Raw genomic sequence first — 26,479 nt, forward strand, 5'->3', positions numbered from 1 at the left:
ATTTTGTACTAAATATGTGTATTTTCCACTAAATAGCTGTATTTTGCATACTCAGTACTCACTATTGTGTTTACCTGTAGTAATCCAGCAATTTCTACTTCATCACCTAAACCTTTAAAATTCTTTCTCATTTCTGCAATTTTACCAATACAGCCCAAAATTTTTAATAATAAACTTCAAAATTATCATAATGAACCTTTCAATCTAAAATATTCTACCAAGATCCCAGAATATGGGTAGGTCACAGATTATTTCTGCAGGAAACTCAGTAAATGGTAACGATTTGGGAATGATTTATTGGTGCCATGGGATTAGGATCTGAGGAATCTGGTGTAGGGAAAGTTCTCACACCTTGCATGCACATGTGTAGTTTGGTTTTTAAAGATTTTGGGAAACTATTTTCATTGAACTTTACATTAATGAGTAGCAACTGGGGTTTTAGGATTTTTAATAAAAAAAGAAGCGGCGATTTTTAGTTTAAAATTTATTCTGCACTGTCCTGTGGCAACACAAATATAAAACAGCACAGCTCCCTGCTGGGAGCAGCATAAAGCTAATTAATTACAGTTTGTAAACGAGCAGGGGAGGGCTGGGTGAGCTCTGAGCGTGGGAGCAGCTGCTGTGTCCCAGGCACTTCCAACCTGTCCCTGCCCTGGGCAATGAGTGGGAAAGCAGGATAATGAGGGAAATAACCCAAACCTTGACACACTGTTTTGGGTAGGTGTATCCTGAATTAAATCCCATTTAGTAATTACATCCCATTAGCTGCAACAGGTGAGAGATACAACCCAGCAAACTTCGCCCGCAGCAGCAGATCCCTGATATAAATCCTTGTATAAATCCTGAATTTTTAAAAAGCAGTATATTCATCTGAAAATTTCACTTCTTTCAGCTTCAAACTTCAAACTGTGAACAAAACATGCAAACAAGTCATGGAGTGAGAAAGTGTTCTAAACCAACTTTATTGGAATGATACAGGAATGGTTAACATACAGGTTAAATCCTCAATGGCTGCTTTCTACATAGGAAAAAAATAAGAAAAAAAAGAACAAATTCAGTTCTTGCACCCATGGAAACAGAAAACCAGCACAGAGGTAACAGATTCCTGGCACTCCTAAAGTCATGCAAGAGATCTGCATCAAAAAACTCAAGTTTTACACACACAACAAAGAGATTTTGGGTATTTTCAGTTTGTGTTGGTGCCTTGTTCCCCGGACAAAGGAATAATTCAGCCTGGTTCACCAGAGCTGCCTTAGGAATGCTGATACAGTTTGAATGCTCCCATATGGTAAGGGGGGGACGGATGAGGGCAGTGACTTTGCTTTCTTAAACTTGGCAATTTTCTTGACCGTTGAAACAGGGATTGACCTCCTGTCAGAATGTTTTGGGTCACTGAACTGACAGAATTTGGCAGCTACTTTTAATTACAGCTTCTCCAAAATAATGGCTGTAATTCACCAAACTTGCACAGGAAGCATGGCAAACTGGTATGGGTACAGACTTGTGTGTCAAATCCCACTTCCCTCACCACACTTCACTTAATATTCCACAGTTCCCAAAAACTTGAGCAGGAATTCAGACACAGAGAAAGATTTGGCCAATATTAAGAAAGAAAAACAACCTCGTTCAGAAAGATGAAATCATAGTGAACAACAAAAATCTGATGCTGGATTTAAAACATAACCAAACTTCCATCCCCAAGATGGAAAATATCTTAAATTTCACAGAATTACAGTAATTCCTGACAAAAGCTGTTAATAAAAAAGCACAGTTGTGTGTGTGTTAATCTTTAAGGTAAGGCAGCATCCATCCATCCCTTTGCCTCGTGATGCTGTGCTGCTTTTGTAAGCACAAGCTTTCAACTTCTTCCCAGGCTCCCAAAATGATAATTCAGGAATTAAAATATAGCCAGGAATTACAGGCTTCCTCATGAGCACTGGGAGAACACACAGGTTAATATTGCACGTGGTAAATTCACCCACACAAGACACTGAGAGAACTGCAATTCCTGTAATAGCTTTATGATATGGCAATAAGAATGGAAATAAAGTTTTAAAACCTTAAAAAAAAAAAGAAGTCTTGCTTAATTACAATAACTTTTGCTATTCAAACATTTATTTCCTCATTTGAAAAAATACTATATGGACCTAATGGCTACTTGAACATGCAGTGTGATGTTTAATGCTCTAAGCAGTGTGAACTGGTATTTTTGTAGAGAAATACATTAAAGGCTTTCACCCTTACACAGGTAAGGAAAGGCCATTTCTGGCTGTTTTGGCTTGTTTGCAACATTGAACCTTGCCCCAGATGTGTCATTGCTTGTGCTTAGGCAGCTGTGAGGGACCCGTGTCCACTGCCCTTTTTGTCCAAGAGCCCACACAGATCACTTAAATGAGAAATACGTGGGGTTGGTTGGGGGTTTTATCACCTGTACAACTGTGTAACAATACAAACCTTAAATATCCATTCTACAGAAGACATACACAACTTTCCAAAGTGACTACAATGGTTAAACTACACAGTACCACCTACAAATTCATCTGAAACCAGGAAAGACACTGAAAATTTACTGTGTAACTCAGTAACATTTTTGAGGCAACTCAGGCACTAAATTAGTATCTGACGAGGTTTTAGATGCTGTTTGCCATAGTTTAAATAGTTGGATCTCTATGTAAAACCCATCTGCATTTTTAGTACTAAAATAGTTTCTTTAAGTTTACACAAAATGGACGAATTGCCAGGACAGTTTAAAGTAAATGTAACTCATTCATGTCTGATTGCTTCGGCTTCCATCAGAACCCATTCCCACTCCCTACCCTGATATTCCCATTTCCATCCCGTGTTCAATTTGTGTTATGGACAGTGAATGCTGCAAGCACCAATCAAATGTTAGAAATCACATCTACATTTCTTGAAGCAGAGACAGTTGGACTATTTTATAAAAAGCTGTGGAAATTCCCTTTACAGACATTTAAGGCAGTTGATTCACGCTTGCTGCTTGGCCAGTGCTTCAGCTTCCTGAAACAGCAAAGAAGAATTACATGTTAGTAGTTTCTCAGTATGTTTCCAAAGGAATACTCCTTTCAGTCTTTGTAAGGTGATCACAAATGGGAGCAGAATGACAACAGAAGAAATGCAAAAGGAATTTCCTTTTGGTTTCTCTGAATGTGCTTTTGAATGCAGATTAATTTAATTACCTGCTAGCAGCACCATGACCTACAAGGAGATGAATGAGAGATGAATTCCCAGTGCCCTCAGTGCAGCACCTCAGCAGGGACAGACTGGTTTATTTGAAAGGACAAAGTTCAACATCTGCCAAGATGTGTTGGAGCCATTTGCTTTTTTGACTGCATAGATACTCAAGATAACAGATTCAATATCATTGTTACCATGACCCAGAATTGCTAAACAAAGAAAACACACGAGGAAAAAGGACTAAGGGGAATTTCCAAGAAGTCTGTATGATTTTTTTAGGAGGAGACACAGTGGGTGACCCCAGCCTGCAGGGCAGGAAGTCCCATGCATATGTCCTGTACCTTGGATGTGGTAGCTCACTCTGGTTGTCCTGGCCAACTGCCCTCATCCTGCCTTTGAACTCAGGGGTGGGAAGAGCCTGGCTTGGAGCTGCCGTGCTCCTGGCCATGCTCTGCCCTGCTGGCCTGTCACGGGTCAGAGAGCGGGACTGGGATGTCACTGGGGCTCAGGTGTCACCTACAGGGTCAGAGAGCAGGACTGGGATGTCACTGGGGCTCAGGTGTCACCCACAGGCCTCATGTGAGGACATCCACAGCACAAAAGGCAGGTGAACAATGAAAAGAAGATCAGAGAGAGCTACAAAGCCTGGAAAAAGAAGTGTGTCTGATATTCTCTAAAAGACAAGTGGTTCTTTGAATGGTAAGAAAGAGGAGGTTCCCTTGGCTTTGTAACAACTCCCTTAACCAGCCCAGGGTACTGCAATGGTGGCACCTCAATGGTTGTTTTTTTTTCAATACAAAGTACATTTCTTCAGAACAGGCACTGGAAAGCTGGTGAGGATTGCTGCTATTTCCCTCATGCTCAGGAAGGTTGGTACAAGTAACCTGCTAACCTATTTTTCTTGGAGGTCAAATTCCATTTCCTTGGGCGTAGGCCTGCAAGTTATCTGGGAGAGGCTCAGTTTTCCAGGCTTGACACTGTCCCTCTTTCATACCTTTCCTTATTTCTCCCTCAAGGCCCCTCACTGAGCATCCTCTCAGTTCTTAAATCTTTAATAAAGAAATAATTAAACATAGCTTTTAACTCACAAAACCCTCTCCCTTTAAAATCTACCCATATTGCTTGGAGATATTTAAGAAAAACTAAAGGCCGGCCTTTTTCCAGAGTTTGTAGATCCAAAGGATAAACCAAACCATCAGGGCTCAGAAAACAGTTACTTGAATTTACCATGCTCACTTCTGAACCAGTTCTGCTTTGCATTAATATCAAACCTTTGTGTTCAGAGTCAAATAACTTCTCAAATTTCTCCTGATGGCATTGAGTGGAGGTTTCCTGCCATTTTCTGCAGTTGCCATGTCATTCCCTACAGCATTATATCCAAGCTGCACACAGCTATGCTGGAAACATCAGTTTCAGCACCTACAAATCTGTGTACCCTCCTCAGCAGCCTGCAACCAAACTTGACTGGACGTCCTAACTGTGGGAGAGATTCCCAAAATCAGCCCCAGAGCAGGACACAGGGGGTACAAGGTCACTGCTGCAAAGGTTATTTACCATCATCAGCCCAACACAACATGAAAATTCAGCAGAGTACAGCTGTGTTCTTTCTATCCCTTCTGTTTAAAATTCACCTTTTTCTTAGGTGAGGACAGAACTGGAGCATCCCTTAGGACAGAAGCAGAGCTCCTGCCAGCCAGCAGGTCTGGGAAGCAGCAACGTTCCCAACGTTGCAGAGACAGGTGACCGGATTTGTTATGGCAGCAGCTGCTCTCTGGTACCACTGCACTTCCCAGGGGGAAGGCATGAGCTTCTCTGTATCTCAGAGTCTCAGGATTGCTTCCTGGCTCCTTGGCTCCATCCTGCACACTCTGCTGAGCAGGGAGGTGCAGATGTTCCAAGGAACCTCACCAGGACTGTGGCACTGTGCAGCTGATCTCATGCCGGCAGCGGGTAACGCTGGGGTGCATATCCCAAGCTCCGCTCTGGGCAGCTCTGCATGAGGCAGTTTTTCCTCATCACACCATTCCCAGTGGAGCTACTGCTGGAAATTTGGCTCCCAAAACTCCTTCAGTCTGCCCCACAACCTGCAGTGCTCACTGCTCATGGGTCACCATCCACCTTTAAAATTAGGTCTCTTAGTGATGTGCGCAGCATGACCTTCGACTCATACATGAGTAAAGCTGAAAGGGAGTGGCATGTTTATCCATTGGAACAGGAAAGCTGGAAGTGACCTGGAGGATCCTGCTGCTGTCAAGTGAAACGTATAAAGCAGGCTTGTCTTATCCTATCAAAATCAAAAGGAGAATTCCAGCCCATTGCATCCACAAAGCAGTAGCCCAGTTCGTAATTGGCAAAGGAAAATAAGCTCTGGATAACAAACCAGAGGAAAAAAATTACTCTGAAGCAAGACCACGTTATTTCAGAAACAGTGGCTCTGGTTCCAAGGGATTTTCTACTAGAAAAATCTCATCAAAATTTCACATGAATTTTACTTTTTTACTGAATTGAAAACATTCTTTGATTTTGGGATAATTTTTTTCATCTAGGTTTCTTATGTATTTTTCAGTGCAAATATTAACTACTCCTTTGAAACTGAAGCTTGAGAGCCTCTGGAGACTGAGTATCTCCCAGGGAGATTGATGGGGGCAATGACATGTACCAGGTCCTATTCTGAGCAGAGAAGGAGGAGGTGAAAGCCACAGGCTCCCTGTGAGGAGGTGCTCACCTACCTTTGACCCAGGAGGTGCAGTCAAGCCCAGGAACGCATACACGGCGTTGTTCTCCCGCGCCTCGAAGAACGCATCGTAGTCCTTCACCGTGGCAGGAGGGATTGGGAACAAAAGGCAGAGGAGTGAATTGTCAGAAATAATCTCAACTCAGTTTAGGGTGTCACCCAACCCACACCAAGCAAACTGCTTCCTGTAGCCAAATGCAAAATCGAGTGTCAGCTCAGGTATGTAGCACTAACAGCACACAAACTGGTCAGGCTGGAAAGGGACAAGCTGGGAATTCAGTCTATGTCCCAGGGAGATGTTGCTGTGAGGTGTTCCAGCCTCCCCCAAAGGGACAGACTCCACACAAGGCAGGTGTTGTCACTGGTCTGGTGTGGACATTCCCCCTGCAGAAGCAGCCGAGCCTGGATCTTTTCATCAGAAGCCCTGATGTTCCCAGATGTCATTGCTGATTCCTGATAGGGATGGCAATTGTGAAACTGTGACTCCAGCTCTTAAATCTGTCAGAAGTTCAGCTGGAACTTTTACACTGAGAGTGCACTTTTCCCATCACACTTCTCACTAAGGATTAGTCTGTGCAAGTGAATAGGGTGACACTGTTCACTCAGTGCCCTACAAATACCCTAAACACACACAGCCACTTCCCAGGAAAATTAACTTAATAAATAAATAAATAAATAAAAAGAAGCACCAAACCCCAGCTAAAGGAAGCCAGAAGTTTTGTGCAAGCTCACTGTTGTCCCAAGTTAGCACACAATTTCCTCACTCTGACTTCTGAACTCAGCAGGGATCAGTCCAATGACCTTCCTGCTCTATTTTTAACTGATGCACATTACCAGCCTCCTCCAGCTTTCCTGGGCAATGTTTGGATGCAGGAGTCCTGGCTGGGAAGCCCAAGGCAGGCAGCAGCTCGCTCTCAGGCTGAAGTCAGGGAGAGCTGTTTAGGGCACACTGCTCTGGATTCCTGACTGTCTGGGAGGCAAATGCCTCAGGAACAGCAGCTGAGGGGGCAGCTCTAAGGAGAGGCTGCTGCAGCTAGAACAGAACAAAGTGCAGGGACCAGAAGATTCCAACTGCCTGGAATTCAGGGATATCAAATTATTGCTCCATTTGCACATGCAGCAATCGCGTGCTGGTTTGATAAAAATGTGTGTGATTATGGTAAATCCTCCCTGAAGCCCTCCTGTTGACAGGACTAGGGCTGCTTGATAACAAAGGGATTGTTTATCTTGCTGGTGCACAGGCCATGAGCCTGCTCTGCAGCATCTCCCAGGACAGGAATTCCTGGGCCTGAGGAGCAGGGCTCATGCCAGCCCACACAGCATCTCCAGTTCCAGCCTCTCTGCTGTGCATGGGCCAGGAAGGCCAATTTGCTCTTTGCTTTGCCAGTTGTGCTGCATCAGATGGAACAAATGGGGAACTTCATGCTTGAGAGGCATCAGATAAAGACAGAAAGAGGTTCAAATTCTGGGCACAGAATTAACTTTTACCTTCCTGAAAGCTGAACTGTAGCTACTCGAATCCAGCAATAGAAACTGACTGAATTTCTAAAGTTCAACATGACATCAACCAAAATTTTGGGGATGAAATAAACCCACAGCAAGAACCTTGTAACAGTCTACTGGTTAGATAACTACAGATCCTTACGTTTGTCACTCCAAACCAACCTTTTTCCATGTCACAACCAGTCAGTAAAATTTTGAGAGCCAAGTGACACAACAGCTCACTGTGGATATTATTTCAAGTTCTGCTTCTATTACAAGCAAGAAAAATTCTTGGCACATTGAGAATAATTTCTTTGAGTAGGCACAGATTTGTCTCACAAAGGTCCAGAACTGGCAGGTCTTGACTTACAGACTGTGCAGGTCAGAGCCAGACTTCAAAAGGACCAGAGAAATGCACACTGTGAGCTCTGCTCAGAAGATATTAAGTTTTAAAAATAAAACTAACAGTTAATCTAATAACCATTCAAGCATGCCCTGCTGAGTACAAGTACTGCAGGGCAACTTACATTTGATCAAGCATTAAAATAATTACAGTAGGATTTTTGTTTGCAACCCAAGTTTTAATCTGTCCAAGGCACTGGAGTAACTGAACCACAGCAGCCTTCCTTGTGCAAGCAGCACATAGAGCTGATCCCAAGAAGGATCAAAAAACTGATTTATAATCATGGCAGACATCAATTCATATGATCTGGGATTCACACCTACTGGGAAACCCCGCACAGGCAAAACAGATCTCTGAACTTGCTATAGGACTTAAGGTTGGTGTAAAAGGGCCAGATTTCTGCTAGATGTTAACTCACAGTCATGGGGAAAATGAGGATTAAAAAAGCTGAGAATTTTCAGACCCATAAGATGGGGGTATATATGTATATGTGTACATGTACTACAAGGTACGATCCAAATCAAGAGGTCTACATTTTAATCTTTCCTATGGTGTGACTGGAATACTCAAGAAACAATTATTACTAAAAGCTCAGAATGGAGGGAAATGTCTAACACCTCCTACAGCCTTCCCAGTTTGGGAACTGCAGCTGGGCAAGCCCTGCCTTGCTGCTCACCACAGTGAAGAACAGGCAGTGGCAGTGAGGAAGAGGAGTGGGATGAGCACAGGAGGCTGGAGGTGAGGGGATGAGCACAGGAGGCTGGAGGTGAGGGGAGAAGCACAGGAGAGTTGGAAGTGAGGGGATAAGCACAGCAGAGTTGGAAGTGAGTGGATGAGCATCGGAGAACTAGAGGTGAGGGGATGAGCACAGCAGAGCTGGAGGTGAGCACAGGAGGTTGGAGGTGAGGGGGATGAGCACAGGAGAGGTGGAGGTGAGGGGGATGAGCACAGGAGAGGTGGAGGTGAGGGGAGGAGCACAGGAGAGCTGGAGCAGCCCTCACCCCGAGGTAGCGGCTGTCGTTGAAGAGCCGGGGGGGCAGGGGGTTCCCGCTCGCTGGCCGACTGTCCTCGGGGACGTTCTCCCGCATCCATTTCCGGTTCTCTTCGTTAGCTGCGATGTCCTTCTCCTCAAATTCTATTTTGTTGGCTTCCAAGAAGCCTAACACATCTTGCTGCTGCTTTTTAATCTGTCACAAAAGAAGGAGGAAGGGAGATAAGGTAAACACAATCAGTGAAATAATTTTTGTTGCCACTCTGGGGTTTGATGCAGAAACCACGGGTTGAAAATAGGAGCAGTAAGAAAATTCTTAAAACCAAAAAGTATCTTTTGAAGACTCAGAGCTGAGCCTTGACTTGGCTCCTACAGAACTCAACAGGCGGAAACTTAAAGATGGTGTCCCTACACAAATATAAGTGTTCTGTACCTTAAAGGTGCCCACCCAAAAGCAGAGGTGTGAGCAGGGCCCTTGTGCTGCCCAGATTTTACATTTAACTCAGGGGAATGCTGTTTTCCAGGTGCAGTGGAGTTTGCTGGAGGCACATTTGAGGTACGAACTGCTTCCTTGTGCCCTTGGAAGCACAGGCTGAACCTCTCCATTCCCTGTCAGAGTCCAGGCTTTTGTCCACCTCGGTGACAAAAGAGACCTCACCAAGCATTTTTGGTTCATGCTTCTTTGCAGAGAAACCCCTCTCCCGCTGTGTCCTGGGGGTCTGCAGGGCAGGCACAATCTCTGGAGAGCTGTGACCCACATCCCCATCCTAACTCGTGTCAGGGAAGCCGGGTGAGGTGCCACACCTGCTGCCACCCATCCTTGTGCACTCACACAGCATCCAAGGGAAAAGCAGGATCTGCGTGGCAAGCACGGTGCTGGCTCTGCACAGGGAAGGAGGTTTTTATTAATGTCATTATGAATTACTGACTTCTTGACACAGAGGTGTTCTGCTCTCCCTCTGCGTGACTTTAACACCACAAAGGAGATTATAACCATGCACATCCTAGCAAACAATAAAAAAAAAATGGAATTTAATGGGAAATTTGTTTTCTTCAAAAGATCTCCTTCACTGCAAAGCCAGCCCAAGGCCTGTGTGCTGCAGGAGCAGCGTTTCACACAGATGTTGCTGGTGCTAACTCAGGTCAGCCGCGGCTCCCGGAGCAGCCGCTCCATATACGGCCACAGGCAAACCAGGAGCTGCCGCGGTCAGGGACAGCCAGCCCAGAGCCAAATATGGAGCCCGTGCCCCGGTCTGCACGGCCCCGGTCTGCACGGCCCCGCACCCGCGGGCACCCGGCCAGGCCCCGGTCTGCACGGCCCCGCACCCGCGGGCACCCGGGAGCAGCAGGGAGTGTGATGGAGAGCGCTGCCCTGAAGGATGTGGGCTGAGGAACAGAGCCCAGCACATCCAAAAGGGAATCTTGGAGCACTCCCTGGCTCGGTCTGGAGCTGCTCTATCCATGGCAGCAGAGGGAGCGATCCTGCTCTCCCCACAGAGGGAAACGTGCTCCCAGCTCCAGCAGGGAAGCTGCCTGCAGAGAATCCAATGTAATTCCTCCGACCTCAGCAGCACAGGAACCGCTGGACTCGTCCTGAAACTCAAGGATATTGCTAATTTTCATCATGGCTAAAAATAAATCAAACTGGAGGAGTTAATACCGCCCCAAGGAAATAATTTGCGTAGAGGCTGTATAAAAAACATTCTCAGCAGACTCAAAGCTCTGGGTAAGAGGTTTCCTTGCCTGCCTCTAAGAGCAGCAGCAGCAGAAGGCGAAGCTTTTCTCTGTTGTGCTCTACAGCTCAGAGGAGAAAAAAAGGGAGCACTTCATGAACTGTTTTGTAGGGCTAAAATAAGGGAAAGGTCTTTGGAATTGTAAACTCATTGGTCAGTATGACCTGGTAGTAAATGTAAATTTTTTTTCCTTGAATCAGTTACATGTTTAATTAACCATTTCCTACAATCTCTAAATGTCAGATCCAAATAGTTTTTATTACTCTTAGGTCCTTAAACTTCTCCAAAATCCATTGCTTAGTGGGAACACATTTTGAGATGCCCCAGAATTATTAAGGAATTAGAGAAAACCAAGCTTTTACCCACTCCACCATTAACCTGTACACTCTGCCACGTAAAGCAAGAGCTCTGAGTTGGACAGGAATCAGCATTTTGATCCCCTGAGAAGTCGCTTTGTATTTTTTTTAATCGTTTTGACTATTAGATTGTTTTAGCCACACACACATCCTCACACCCTCCCAGCATCTCTGTCTCTGTTTTTTTTTTTTTTCCTCTGGGTTGTTTTTTTCAGCTCCAGGAGGTACAACCACATCCCAAACTATTGACTGTGGCTCCAAAGGGTGATCACAAACCTCTCTGCTTGTTTCTGAAGAGCTGGCAAAGCTGGAAATGATTTTTTTTCTGCTATAAAAGGCACCATTGTGAGGCAAGCATGAAGTTTGGTCTCTGTTGCTCTTAGGCCGTCTGTAGTTAAGGGAGGTAATCCTCTAGAGAACTCTACAGAAAAGCAAGGATGGTGTTGATGCATGAGGAATATTAGTCTGGAACCCTTGTTTTCTGGTCAGACAAAAAAAAAAAAAAAAGTTGGAAGATTAAGCAGCAATGTTTTCTCCCAGCTCCTCAGACAAATCCTCTGGCCATGCTGATGAGCACTTACTGCTCCAGAGAAACAGGGCACCAACTGCTGGGCAGCAGGGACACCGAGCTGCCAGATCCTGTTATTTCATTGAATTTTATTTAGAAAACTTCCATTAATTTCAGGCAGTGAAATAGCACTGGGAGGGAAGGGCCAAAAATAGAGCAAGAGACGTCTGCTGCTCCTTGAGGGTGTTTTGTCTTACTTGAAAGGGCACACATTCTGCTCGGGACAGAGCCTGGAAGATGGTTCCTGTTGCCCATGTTTGGGAAGGAGCGAGGAGCCTTCCTTCAGGATGTTCCTGTCAACACGCAGCTCTCGCTTCCCACAAAACCTCCCCCAGCTGCCGGGGCAGGCGTGGAGAGCGGCCAGCGCCTTCCCCGAGCCCCACCTCGGCCTGCATAAACAACTGTCACGGCTGAAGCCATTCCGGCCTGTGAAGGGCAGCTCACTGCAGCTGGCAAACACGAAAATCCTTGTTTATTCCGAGTGCTCCTGACACATTGAGAACAGCAGCAGAGCCGGGAACGTGGCTGGATCAGCTCAGGAGCTGGAGCCCAGCAGGGCTCTGAGCCTCCGAACCAGCACTGGTGGGGAGGAGCATTTATGGAGACACAAGAGCACAGAACAGAGAAATGAAAGATAGGGATGGACAGACAGCTGTAAGGAAGGGAAGAGGCTGGGGGCAGGAGTGGAGGGAATAAGCAAAATGGATGGATAGAGATCAGGGGGAAATCTCTGTGGGGTGGAGACAGAGGGGATGGAAGGAGAAGGGGTGGGAGCAGGTAAAGCCAGGACTGCCAGGAGGAAGGGCTGCATCCTCTGGAGTCCTCTGCCCTGCCTGGGAACAAAGATGCCCTCAGAAAGCCCATCTGCTTCACCCAACCCCAGAAACTGAAACACATCCTGCTCAACACACACTTGGGAGAAAAACAATTCCTAAGGTGAGTGGAGATATTTTACTTCTTGCTGATGTTCCCAAGATAATACTGAAAGGAACATTTAATGAAATAAATCTATTTTCTCTTTGGTTTGGATTTCAGGGTCTGGTTCCAGGACAGAAACAGCTTTATGGCAAGTTACTGGAGGCTAAGCAAAGTCTCACCACACACTGTGACCTTGTGCTACAAAATCCACCGAGTATCAAGATTCCCTTCTCTTCCAGTTACAAACCAATCATGAAACATTAAGCTTTCAACAGAGCATGGGCACAAAATAACATTATAAAAATGAGTGTAGAATTGTGAACAAGTATCGCCCCTCACTTGAGTACACATCAGAAATTCAATTTACTGTTCTTAATCTAACTCCCATCAGTGATGTCAGTAACACAAGAGAAACCACATCAAAGATGCCAAGAGTACAAACAGGAGATGTTTGCCAACAAATCAATTCATCAAAAAGAAAATTTTAACCCCAAAGTGGGAATAAACGTTCCAGAAAATGCTGCAACATTTTAGATTCTCTTCCAAATATTTAATATTTTAAAAAAGAACTCAGCTAAAAGATAATAAGCAGAAAGGAGGCAGGGATGATGCTGCAGAACCTTGGTCCAGTGAGCAGGCACCATTCCATCTTCAGCTCCAGCCAGGACTGTGCTGGCTGTTCAAGAGCCAACTTCTCCCAGCACCACTCCACTGCAGGGAAACAGTAATTTTAAACACTTTTTGGAACTGAACTTCACAGAAGGGTCTATCTCATTTGGTGTACGCAGGCACACGCACAGCACAGTCCAGTCCACACTGCTGGCCAAGAAGGGGTTTGGGTTGGTTTATTTCAGGCTTGTTTTTTCAGTTTATAAATAAATCTCTGGTTGGACAATAGACATGTTTTGGAAATCTATTTATGGACCACTGGAACTCAAATTAAGTTTACAGTCTGAGCGCTGCTGTTTTGATCCAACAATAAACTTGCTGAGTGTGGCTCTGCCATCCTGGCCCTTGGCAGAGGCTTCTCCACCACTTCTGTGGCTCCTGTGTCCCAACCTCCATGCAGGGGAAAAACCTAGATTTTATTAATTTCTTTCCCAAATGGGATTAAATGGCTCATGCATTATTGTGAGGATATAAAAGAATGATAAAGGGATTTCTTATGATGTTCCTAGCCATCGTTGCATCATCGGTCAGGACAAAAGGAATGGCCTCAAGTTGCACCAGGAAAGGTTTAGATTAGGAATCGGGAGAAAGTTTTGCATGGAAATGGTTATGAAGCATTAGAACAGGCTGCACAGAGAAGTGGTGGAGTCACCAGTCCCTGGAAGTGTTAAAAAAACATGTGGATGTGGCACTTGAGGACATGACTGAGTGATGAACATGAGCTGGGTTTATGGTTGAACTCGATGATCTCAAGGTCTTTTCAACCATAACAATTCCACAATTCTGTGATTCTCTCCAGCTCCTGCTGCAGGTGTGTCCTGAGCTGCCTCTCCCAACTTCACAACTGGGATCCAGCACCAGGACAACAGAAAAGCAACACCTTAGAGCAGATCTTACATTTGATCTTACATATTTCTCAATTCAACACCACATTTAAAAGGGATTTTTTTTTCCCATTTCCAATTCCAATTCCAGCCTTCAGCGTTCCAGATAATCAAAAGCAACTATAGATTTAAAGCAGTTGTATTGTACACCAATTATGGTTTTAAAGATGTTACTTCTTCCTTAGTGGGAGCAAATCTTTAAATCCCAGAAGCAGCTGCTTTGTGCAGGAAGGTGGACTCCAAACTCCAGGTTATGCTACTGGTTGTGGCCAGACTTGTAGCCATCAGTTCTCCAGAAGCTTGAGAGTCTCCTGAAGATGGGTAAACTGAAATCTAAGCAGTGAATGGGAAAAGTGCAGTGCAAGAAATGTTGAGCAAACTCCACCAGAAGCCAGCAGCAGCAAGGTGGAAACCCCCAGGAAGTGATTTTCCTGGCAGGAATGGTGAGGAATGCCAAGTGCTGCCATGACAAACTGACTTGTCACAGGGTGACCTGTCGACTGAGCTGGGGCCACACTGCCACAATCCATTGCCACTTTTTGGAATTAGAGTAAAAACTACTGAGGGTTTTGGTTTGGTTTTTATCTGTCTCACCTAATTTCTCAAATTACCTTGCCTTCCTCACCCAGAGTCCCTAATGCAGAAGCTCATCCTTGCAAATGAGCTGCAAAATGCTTAGATTTTCTCCTCCCACTACAACCTAATTTGTAGGAGTTAAACAGCCCAGCAGCTCAGCCATGGATTTAAATGTCACAGATTCCTGTCGGCCCCCTAAGCTCATTCCCCACCCCAGCACTTGGCAGCAGGGCTGCCTTCTGAGCAGCCTCAGTCCTGCCCTCCATCACAGTTTTCCTTGCTTTTATTCTAATATTCCGGAAGATATTTCTTTTTCTAGAGTGGTTTTGTTGGTTTTATTTGTTTGAATAAGCCATTTTTTCACCCCCTATATTAGCTTAAAAATCCAATGTGCCAGTTCTGGTGGTGCCACTGTAAAATGTGGTCAGAGGGTGGGAAACCTGCAGGCAACTCCAGCAATCACCTGGCCTGATCAGATTTGCCAGGTGTCTCCCAGCAATTCCTGTCTCACTCTTATTTCTCCCTGCCTGGTAGAACATCTGCTTATTTTTAGGTCTGGGTAATTATCATCACAGAGCTCAAAGCACTTCTTTGTTCTGGTTATTTTAAGCAGAGCATTACACGAGTGGTGCCATCGTTGTCTCTCCCGATGGATGCTGGTCTGGAGGGAATGAGACTGAGGACAAACACAGCAAAACCACCATGAACTTACGGAACCTGAATAAAACACAGGAGGCTGGAAAAGTTCACTCTGGACTTGTGCTGCTCTTTTTTTTTTTTTTTTTTCCATTTTCCAAAAATTCAGCAGTATCCAGATGGATTCCATATGTCCTGACTCTCCCTGCAGGGTCCTTTGGGAAAGCCCGTGGCAATAGCCACGTGAATCCTGCACAGCAGCACTGGTTTGATGTGGTTAGACCCAAACAGCTTAAAATTGGTTTATTTGGAAATGGTTTTTACCACCAGGTACCCACCGACCCTGGGCTATATCAGCATCAGCAGCCCAAGACCTGGGGCAGGAGGAAATGGACTCCAACTCCCACTGAGAGCAACAACCACATTCCTGCTGCTCACGTGTGGCTTTGGGAGATGCCTTTTAAAAGCAAGAAAAGGATGCAAAGTGACCACTCAAGCGAGGCTGGAGGAACATCCAGGCTACCAAAAGGGTTTAGCAATTGAACCTGGAGGTTACATCATGTCTGGCAGCACACATGGGCTGTCTGTACAGGGCTTTAGCCTGGCATAAGGTACCACCCCACAGACCAGATTTTGGAACACAAGCCAAAAATATAGCTGGAACAAAGGACAAAGTCTGCACTTCCCAAAACACGACCACAACTTGCTCCAGAAACCATAGAAAGTTACATAAATGAAAAAGCTGATTCATGAGAACAAAAAGAAAAGCTTCTCTCATGGATTATAATGCCATTGTAACTGCATTCATTCAATAACCCAAGGCCTAAAAACCTGTTAAATCCCACACCAGCAACACCCAGGTCCAAAGATCCTTGTGCATGCGACAAGTTTTTTCCTACCAGAAGAACCAAACGGGAAAGTTAACGTCACCTCCATGTGCAAAAGTCCTGGGGAATCAGGATTCTCAAGGGAACCAAGGGTACTTAGAGACCCAACTCTCACTCACTTTTATTTACTCTGACACAGACTGCAAAGAGAATAAAACCCCAGGAGGATTTGGCATTTAGCTCCTTTGGGCTGCTTTGGGAAGTTCAGCCAGCACCACCAGCCCTCTGGCTGGCACAGCCCAGCACAGCTGAGCAGTTCCTAAGTGCCACACTGCCAACTTGCTGTTGGAGTTCAAGGAATTAGTTAAGAAAAAGTAAGAAACAAAAAAGGAGGGTTTGAAGTGAGCGTTCCAGCAAAGTTTTTCAGTGTCACTAATTTGGTGTCAGACACACAGAACAGCAAACTCCACCACACCTCCAACTACAGTTAAACAAGATCCTAAAAGGCCACAAATAAGTCAGAACTGTCTTGCTGCAACATCCAGTGTCTCTTTAGCTACTTTCTTCCTGCAGTGGCCAAAAGCAGATTCCTCTACCCATTAGTCAAGTAGGAGGACAAGTAACATTTCCTTATTTATATCTCCCCAGCTTCTGGCACACAGCAGCAGCACTGCCTAACGAAGCCCTGATGACTTTTTAATGTGTTTCAGGTTTACTTTCCATGAAGGCACCTTCAGGATTAACATTATTATCACAGCTTACGGCAAATTCTGCTTTTAACAAATGATACCCAAGCACTGGGGAGGTGAGTGGGGTGAATCCATTCATCCTTTAGCACCTGCCTGTCAAGGACTATTGTGGTGTTACCAGGATTCTAACAGAGAACATCTTATCAACAACACCTGAAGCCCATGTTTAAAAGTACCATTTAATAAACTTCACATTTTGTTCCAGTACATGAAAATGGTTCTGTCAGCTGAAACCCCACCTCTTTTCCTACTGAAGTATCAAATTCAGAAGTAAATCTTCCTCTTTTTTTGGCTGCAAGGAAAAGGTGGTGGAGCACTGAAAGGGCTCTTCAGGGAATGGTCACAGCCCCAAGGCTGCCAGAGCTCCAGGAATGTTTGGACAACGCTCCCAGGGATGCACAGGGTGGGACTGCTGGGGTGTCTGTGCACAGCCAGGAGCTGGACTTGATCCTTGTGGGTCTCTTCCAACTCGGGATATTCTATGATTCCATGAAAATAAGGGTGACACAGTGCACTCTTCTTCAACTCTCCTCCTTCCTGGCTGCTCCCCAACATATTTTCAGTTGCTCATTCAGCATCTCCTGGCCTGTCCAGGCTCCTGACTGCCCTGGCGGCATCCAGTTGTTTTGCCCAAGAGCCCAGCTCAGCCTCCAGCCTACCAGAGATGCACAAACTGCTGGGAGTGTTCTGAGGGGCTCTGCAGATCAGATGCACCTTCCTTCAGTGAGGATTTCTCTGTCCTCACTACAGCCAGAAGTGACACATCCCTCTACTCTCTGCTTAAATGCTTCTGTTCATTCTGTAAAAGGCTTGCAGAGGGTCACTACTGCCAAGTCAAAGTCATTCACAAGTCAGGACATGGCAAAGCTCTTCCCCACAGTGATCATGGCCTGCTCAAAGACTGCCTCCCCAAACACAGACTCTGCAAGCATCTAGAGACTGACTTTCTGTATCTCTGGGATTTTTCCTTCCTTTTTTCTTTCTTTTCAAGTTCTGTGAAAAGTGGCAGCAATACCCAATGGGATTATTTGCCTGGATTTCAAAACCAAACAAACTCCACACAGCCAAAACTTCCACTTGGAGGGATTTTAATGCAAGATTTTAACATTTAAAATCTCATTTTATCATCAACCAAAAAACAGAGACGTTTGCTCATAGGATGACAGTGAGTCTTTTTATACTGTGCTTCCATGCTCATGGAACACAAGATGCCCAGCAGCTGGGCAAGGGAGATGTTAAAACCCAAAAGTCCAAGAAGTTCTGGCAGCACTGGAGTGGTACTAGCAGAGGCACCAGACCTCCCTGCCTACTTTTTGTAGACAACCCAAGAGCCTGAACACAGAAAAACAGTTATTGTAACTGAAGCTTCCAGCTGCTGAACGCCAGGAGGTGTCCCAGATCTGGAGAGGTGTCAGACTGACACTTGTCTCCTCAGACAAGGAAGGTTTGATCAGAGGCATGGAGGGTGCCTGTCACCTCTGCGCTCTGCTCACGCTGGGCTCCAGGCCCAGGGACAGCAGCAGGAGTCCCCCCTCCCTTCACGTGATCTCAGCAAACAACCCCACCAGGAGCTGTGTTTGATTAGGGATGAACTTTGCCTGAGTCTCTGGGAAGTCTCTGGGCACTGCCTGGCAGCAGCTCCAAACTCCACAGCCTGACCCCTCCAACATCCACAGCCTGCCCATCCTCATGCAGGGCTCTGCACAGGCTGCTCCAAAACCTTCCCTCATCCAGCCAGGTCTGGGCAGGATTATCCGGGAGAGGGAAGCACAGCTCCTTACCAGGACCACAGACACTCAACCTGCATGAACCGGGGATATGGAAAGAGGCCTTCTCCACCAAGTCTAAAGGCCTGTCCCTGAGCATGGACAGCACTTCTTAGCATCACAAACTCACAGAATATCCTGAGTTGGAACAGACCCTCATGGATCATCGAATCCTGCTCCTGGCCCTGCACAGGACATGCCAACAATCCCATGCTGTGCCTGAGAGAGTGCTGGGTCCTGGGGCTCTGGGTCTGTGACCATTCCTGGGGCGCTGTTCTAGTGCCTGACCTCCCTCTGGATGAGGAATCTCCTTGTAACATCAGTCTGAACCTTCCCTGACACAGCTCCAGCCGTCCCCGGGGGTCCTGTCCCTGGTCAAAGAGCAGAGGTCGATGCCAGGCTATCCTTGGCCAGGCTCCCTGGAGCTCTGAGCAAGGAATCTCCCACAGCAGTGCTGCTTTGGGGCAGCTCACAGCTCACAGCTGATGGGGGGATTCTTGTGCCATCACCAGCAAAGGGAAGAAATGAGCCAGAGGGGGCAGGACTACCTCTCCCAGCAGCAATGAGTACTGAAATCAGGGAGCAAACCATGGCTGCAGGCTTTTGCTTCACTCAGCAGCAGGAAGAATTTGCAAATGTAAATATTCACATACCAGGATTATTTTTTTTTTTAATGACTACTTTAGTTATCCAGAATAAACATCTTGCAAAATCAAGCTTCCAAACCTAGGCTTCCTCTTACTTTTTTTTAGGTGAGGATGTAAAGAAACACTGATGTATGGCAACCATAGCTTTAACCACCACTGACACCGCAGCATCCAGAATTGTCATCATCCACAGGGAAACACCACCATTACAACACTAAATAAATTGACCCTTGGCTATTTTCTAAGTCAGTCTTGTGGCATTTGACTTTTATAAGCCTGAAAACTGCTCGTCTGGTCCAAAACCAACAGAGAGCAAGCTTCCTACTGTGGAATACAGGCCCCATTATCTCAGTTATGCACTGACAAAGCATAAGCAGCAGCAGAATGTGAACTCTTCATTTATTACACACAGTTGTTTTCTGCAGCAGACATGGAGCTTGGCAGGCTGAGTTTCCCTGGAAGTCTCCATGTGCTTGTCACAGCATCCAAACTCAGGGCTGGGTTAAATAAAAACGAACAGATCCACTCCTCCCAAAGCCCAGTACCAAACCAACAACTCCTGAACTGCCCAGGGCTGAGAGTGGCAGGGCCTGGGAGCATTCCCACCCATCAGCCAGCTGTTCTGCTATTCCTGGGGTCTCCACAGCCGCAGCATCTCACTGGACACTCCTATCTGAGTCACAAAACAGGGAAAGGGGAACTTTTGCTATGTGGAAGGAAAAAAAAAGTCCTTAAGTCCAAGCTACCTTTGTCACAGACTCCTTGAACAATTTTCTCTTCGTCCCTCAGAGCTCCCTTTCCTGAGTCATCAGGAGTAATTATTTTTTCAAATCACTGCTTATTTACTTTCAGGGATCATTTCTGGCTGATTCTACAAATGGTAGAATCAATCAATACACTACAGCCCAGCCCCACAGGCAGGCTTTGTACACTGTAAAGCAATTTACCACACAGAAGACTGATCTCCAACAAGATACTGAGGCTCAGTATCACAAGATGCAGACAACTCTCTGACACATGATGTATTCCTAAATACTCAAACATTTACCATGTGGCTGAGAAAAGCAGGGGAAAGGCCCTGAAGGTGCTGCTGGTCACCTGACTGCTTGCTCTGGAAGCCTTAAAAAGTACTGACAGTCTGGACCTCACCCCCACTGTCAGGTTCTAAATCTGTTTTGTTCAGCCAGCCTCGCTCTGAAAGCCAGAAGAATTATTTCTCCTTTATCTTCAGCTTCATGGAGATCCCAGGACGGGTCTGTGCAATGCTGGCAGCAACTTCCCCCTCTAAGAACTGACACAAACTGCCAGGTGCCACCTCAGTGCCCCTGAGACTTCACCCTCCCCACCAGCCCAGCACTCCAGTGTTTCCAGGGAAGCAGCCTGAGATCACGGCACACACAGGGCTGCAGGTTGGGGGTTTATTGAAACAGCTGCTCCTGTAACTATTTTTCAGAAACTGTGGATTTCTGCTGGTGAGGAGGAGCCCTGCACAGCAGAAGGAAAACAGGTTTGGCTGTGCTTGTGCGATGAGCTGAACTCAGGTTAGGAAAGGAGTTAAAAGCACAGAGAGTTCTGCACGAGGCCCCTGTGGTTTACAATAAAAGCAGTTTATTTCCTGTATGGTTTAGCACACAGAGGCTACATTAACTGACAGGAGTAAAAGTTTACAGCATTAATTGCTGTTTCACTGCCTTTATATTGCTAGGCATTTATTCTTTAAATAAAAGACTACTTTAAGAAGAAATACAACATGGCCTCAGGGATCCAGGTGCCTATGATGTGTATTACTTTTTATCTTTGAAGAATTCATATACCACAGATCTTAGTTAACAAAGAGTCTTTTTGCTGACTGCTGTTCTAAAACTAACCCAAGTAATTTTTTGAAGAGAACAAAGCTTTTTTCTTCAACTTAAATACCTAAATATCATAATACAAAGAAGAGAAAAATATATGGATTTTAAAAATTTAATACAAATTTTCCTCCTCTTTGCAAGAAGAGCCAGGCTGTCTCGAGATAGAACAACATTCTATTCAGCAGAGCACAGCCTGTATGGACAGCAGCTTTCTGACCCAGTAATTAATTGCCCTGGGTAACATTTCAAGTGTGAATCACCCTGAAGGCCCCAGATCCTTCTCTATGTTACTTGGACAAAATATTGTCTAAAAACTGTGTCTCTAAGTGGGAGAGATAAATTGTTCTCACAAGACCTGGCCACACTGCAGTTTCTAACACTTTGGGCAGCTGAAACAACACAGGAGTTGGCCAAGCTCTGCCTGCCATATCCAGGAAGGCCAGTGCCTGGGGCTTTGCTCTCAGGACTGCTCAGGAGACATCCTGAAGTGACTCTTTCAGGAATTAACAAAATGGAGCATTTCCCTACACAGCGAGGTTGTTCCCATCACCAGGCTGCTCTCACCCACTGCATCCCTGCAGCCCACAGGGAAGAGCCACCCTCACTCCAGAGCAGGAGCACTCATCTGGATGATGCCCAGGCCTTGGAGCCACTTTGCAACTCCCCATTGTATTTTTAAAGTTTTATAGATCCTTCTTGTCACCATGGTATCCTTTTTTTTTTTTTTTTAAACCACAAGCTTCCTTCTGCCTCAGTGCAAGCCAGCATCTGCTTACCCTAATCAGAAACTAGGATAAATACACAGAGCATTTTATTTTTTCAAAGTTTAAGTCCCCAGCTGTTTCTTTGCTGTAGGATGGAGTTCTCCAGGCCTGGGCAAGCAGCCAAAATGGCTTCATTCCCCTTCTGCTCCTCAGTGTCAGCCTAATGCTGATGGCTGGCAGTGGGAGGTGATGGCTCTCCCAGTGCCTTCCAAGCTGCCAGCCTGGGTCCCAAACCATTCCATGGAAGATGGAGCTCTGTCCAGCAGCTCCTCAGTTCATCCAGGTGTAAATTCCTGAGGGGAACATTTCCCAAGTTAGCGCTGTGGATTTACTTTGATCTTTCCACGGCATGCACAACAAAGCCCAGACCTCTGCAGGTGAAGGGAAACTCTCACAGGGACCTTCTGGTACACTTTAATGTGATGGAAGGGAACAGAAAATTGGAAGAACGTTGCTCAGGCACAAAGGTTCCATGGACTGTGCTACCAGAACCAAGGGATTTGTTTATCTGCATTACAGGGTGGAATTTCCAGTTCTTAATCAGGATTACTGGGGCACTAACAAGGAAATTTGCAAACCTGCTCCTTTTCATGTCTATTCACATATATTGTATTTCTTGCCTAGGAAAAACCAAAACCATCAAACATCTACTAGCCATAAATCAGCTTCACTTGAACTTCATTTCTATCCATATCCAGTGAAAATGTTTTAGGATATATTTTAATTCGTTCACGGAGTTATTCTGCTCTTTTCCTGCTCTGCCAGTTGTTCTGCAGCTGCTGCTCTAGCCAAATACATTTACAACATGTGCACAGGAATGTCCTGGATAAGCAGCATTCAGTATTTCCTAAGGAATAAAATCTTGTCCTGCTGTAGTCCATGGCAGAATTCCCAGTGATATAAGCACAGCCAGAGGTTGATCCCATGAGGTGACTACAGATGTGCTGTTTAAACCTGCCTGGCAACAAGTATTGCCATAAAAACGTGGGTTTATGTGAAAACTGCCATGATTTTTCCCAGAGGCTTTGTGTTTGCTGTTTCCATCAGGCTCTTCCAGTTGACTTTGATTTATGCCTAAGGCAGGAGAGGTGTCTGATCACCTACCCTAAACATGGGCTAAACATGCAGTGTGTCAGCATCTGCACAACCATGCTGGTCTTGGAATCACCAAATGCTTGTTTTGTATGTAAGAAATGCTGAGACACCAACCCAACGTATCCCAAACACACACATGTTTATTTTCCACCAGACATTTTCCTGGACAACATGGTCTTAATTTTTTTCATGCAAACTGTTAACATAATTTTGGGAGCAGAGCCAATTTCATTCAAGAAGAGAAGAAAGCTTTACTGGGCTGGATCCAACACTTGTCTAGCCCAGTCTCCTGTCTCCACCGGTCACAGATCCCAGGGAAGATCACGCCATCAGGCTGAGCACAAAGAGCTACACCACATCCAGCCTTCTTCCCAGACTCCAGCAACTCCCAGTCTTGAGTCAGATGTGTAGTAGTGATGTTTAATAGCCCTTAAGAGACTCTTCCCCTTAATTTGTCTCACTGCTTCCCATGTCCATGCACTTTCTACTGCACACCACATCCTCTGGCAGGGAGTTCCTCCCTGAAATCTGTGTTGTCAAACAAAGCATTTCATTTACTCTGAACCTGCCACTTCCACTTGCTTTCCTCCAGTCATTCCATTAGGGGAAATTATTAATAATCCCTTCCCGTTTGTTCTCCCATGCCTGACGTGATGTTATCACATTTCAGACTTTTTCAGCTCTTTCTTTCTCAGCTGCAGAATTCACAGAATCATGGAATGGTTTGGGTGGGAAGGAACCTTACAGACCACCCAGTTCCACCCACTGCCATGGGCAGAGACCCCTTCCACTGTCCCAGGTTGCTCCAAGCCCCATCCAACCTGGCCTTGAGCACTTCCAGGGATGGGGCAGCCACAGCTTCCACCTTATCATCCACAAATTCTGCCTTATTTGGTTGTTCCTCCTACAGGGATCACCTCACCTTACTTTCTTCCCTTTTCTCACTTTTTATATGATTTAAAGACAATTCCAGTCTACTAAAGACAGACTCACCACACATTTATACAGTGGGTTTTTTTCTTCTTTTGCCCTTTCCCATCCTAAACATTCCTGACACTCTGTTTGCTTTTCATGGCCATGAATACGGTATTTTTGTAAAATTACCTAGCTCCAAGACCTCTCTGCTAAAACAGTATTTTAGCAGAGTTTAAACCTTGTTCTTGAACAGGACAACCATTGTTTCTTCCCAGTTTTCCAGCTGGGACAGCAACAGCAGGCTGTTCTTGCACTGTTTGCTTAGAGTCCAGCACAGATCTCTGTGGGAATCTTCTGGTTAACTTCTGCAGATTGTAATAGATTGGAAAAAGGAGATTTTTTTGTCCAAAACTTTCCAGAAGTCCAGGGATTCAATATTATGGATCAGCCTCCTTCCTATGCTCCAGGTAGCTCAGGTATGAGGCACAGCTTCCTCCTCTGACAGTGCAGTGATTCTCCTCCCTGCGCTGTCTCTGTCCACACATTTGCTGGGCAAGAGCTCAGTGAGGAATAATATCTCCATTTGTGCAGCACCGGAAGATGCTTGCAGCTCCCAGATTTCCCTGAGATCCTTTTTCAAACCACAGCTGCCTTTGGCTCCTCTCTTCACTCCAACACTCCAGCAATCAAACAACAGGTAGTAGTTAAAATTTTACACTCGAGCGCCTTTAGAATTTCTAGAGAGGCTGATTCATGCACGGAAACAGCCCCAGAAAAACTGAACTTCAGATCATTAATTAAAGAAATAAATCACCACATCCAGGTCTCACAGGGGAAACCAAGTCCAGGAAGGAGCTGTAAGTCAGGATGTAAAAACAACTTCAGCTGTATCCTGAGAGCACAAACCTCAGTCAGACCAGTTGGATGCTGACCTTTCACTTTTTTTTTTTCTGGTGCTTTAAAGCTCAGTCTCACTCTGCTGCCTTTTCAGTGTTAGAAAATGGCTTTAACATAGAGTTGGAGGTGCTGTCCCAGGAAGGACGTGCTCCTGGATGGAGGCTTTTATTCTGGGACAAACAACAGTAGATAAGCATTACAAACAAAGCCCTTTCAGGCTCAATTAAATATCTGACCAACAAAAGCATTTAAATGTAATCATAAACTGTAAGTCTCCCCTGCATACGGCCAGGGTTAAACAAATGGCATTAACACCAAATTTTCATGTTTGAGCAGAAACATTCCTGAATAGCAGAATATTGATATAAGATACAGATTTGGTTTCAGGTTTCCAGCTGTCCAGTCAGAGCCTAGAAGTGAGACTGGTGCTTCCAAGGCTGGGGAATACAAGGAACAACAGGGAGAGCTCACCTCCCTTTGGCTATGGCAATGATGCATCCTTAGCTCTTGTTTTTGTTTTAGAGGGGAATATTTCAACTCTGTTTTGACCATAAACAGCTGAATTCTGTCAATTTTGGTGTAGTTCCCTTTCTCTCCCCTTTCCCTCCCTTCCTGGAAGGAGTAAGAATAACCTTGCAGAGACACTAGTCTTGGCACCTTCTGCTCGTTAACCCTGATGCCAACTCACTGACTTCTATAGGAATTTTGTGAGTGCAACTTTAATGCCCCCAGGACAAGGAAAGTTCTGTGCTCAACTCTATAAATATTTATTTAAAACCCACAAGTGCTTAGCCCTGACATGACGCTGTGTGCATCCTGTCTAAGAACGTGCTGCAGTTCAGGGTTCAAGGGAAAACCAGCACAAGCTGACAGCACCCAGCCTCTCCCCAAAATCTGCCTCTTCTCCCCAAGCAGAGACATAATCCTGATGCACTACCTCAGAATAAACATTGTCCTACCTGCATATACAACCTAGAAAAATTCTCAGCAAAAAGCCTTTCCTGGCTTTAACTGTGGAGTAGAATTTTCCATCTTTCTCCGGCTGTCAGAAACTGGTTTTAGTTAAGCACAGTAGAATGTTTTTTATTTTGATATATTAAAACTATTGCAACAACTGCAGCCAATTTAATCTCTGGCTCCATTAAAAATTTGAATGCAATATTTCAAGAAAAATATTTTACTTACCTCGAGTTTGGAACAATGACTGTACAAAAAACAACTCAGGAGGCAGATGGAACACATCCAAGCTTGAGCCACATTACGGATTTTGTCTTCCATCCCAAGAGCTCTAACTCAGAACAACTCCATTTTATTGAGAGAAACTCTGTTAGGTATTAGGTACTGTTAGGTGAACACTGGGTATCCAAAAAAATTCCTTCACATGCATTAAGTTTCCACAAAAGAGGGGTTTTAAAATCAGTTCCTAATTTAACAAGTAAGTTTTCACCCATAGCATATAATTAGCATGAGCTGAGTATCACAAAATCATTAATACACTGCGATGTTGTTTTTCAACTACAGATGCAGTTTATTTCCCCATAAAATGTGCATTTTCCCTAAACTTGCATCACAGTACAAGCCTATTTACCAGCGATTTGTATCAGTGTTTTCTTCCCACATGCCCTGCCCTGCCAGGCAGCCCAAGGAAGTTCACAGGCTGCTCCTGACCGTCTGCTGCCACTGCTCTGCTCGGGGCTTCCACAGCGACAAACGTGACCACAGACATCCGGGCTGGGCCAGCACGCTGGGAGCCCTGAACGTGGCAGCAGAACAAGGGACACTTGTGATCCCCACTGATAAGGACTGCATGCACAGAGCCAC

The 26,479-nt window shown here is 45.3% G+C and overlaps 1 protein-coding gene across 1 annotated transcript in view; it reads right to left on the reverse strand.

The window, feature by feature from the left end:
* Nucleotides 1-933: 933 nt before the first annotated feature.
* SH3BGRL (SH3 domain binding glutamate rich protein like) overlaps nt 934-26,479 on the reverse strand; it is a 29,594-nt gene continuing 4,048 nt past the window's right edge. The window contains exons 2-4 of the mRNA XM_002187210.7: nt 8,816-9,001; nt 5,925-6,005; nt 934-3,018 (exon numbers count right to left, since the gene is read on the reverse strand). Coding sequence (XP_002187246.1) covers nt 2,986-3,018; nt 5,925-6,005; nt 8,816-9,001 — 300 coding nt within the window. The 3' untranslated portion in view covers nt 934-2,985. The remainder of the gene's footprint in view (nt 3,019-5,924; nt 6,006-8,815; nt 9,002-26,479) is intronic.

This window comes from Taeniopygia guttata, chromosome 4A (assembly GCF_048771995.1).
Source record: "Taeniopygia guttata chromosome 4A, bTaeGut7.mat, whole genome shotgun sequence".
NCBI lineage: Eukaryota > Metazoa > Chordata > Aves > Passeriformes > Estrildidae > Taeniopygia > Taeniopygia guttata.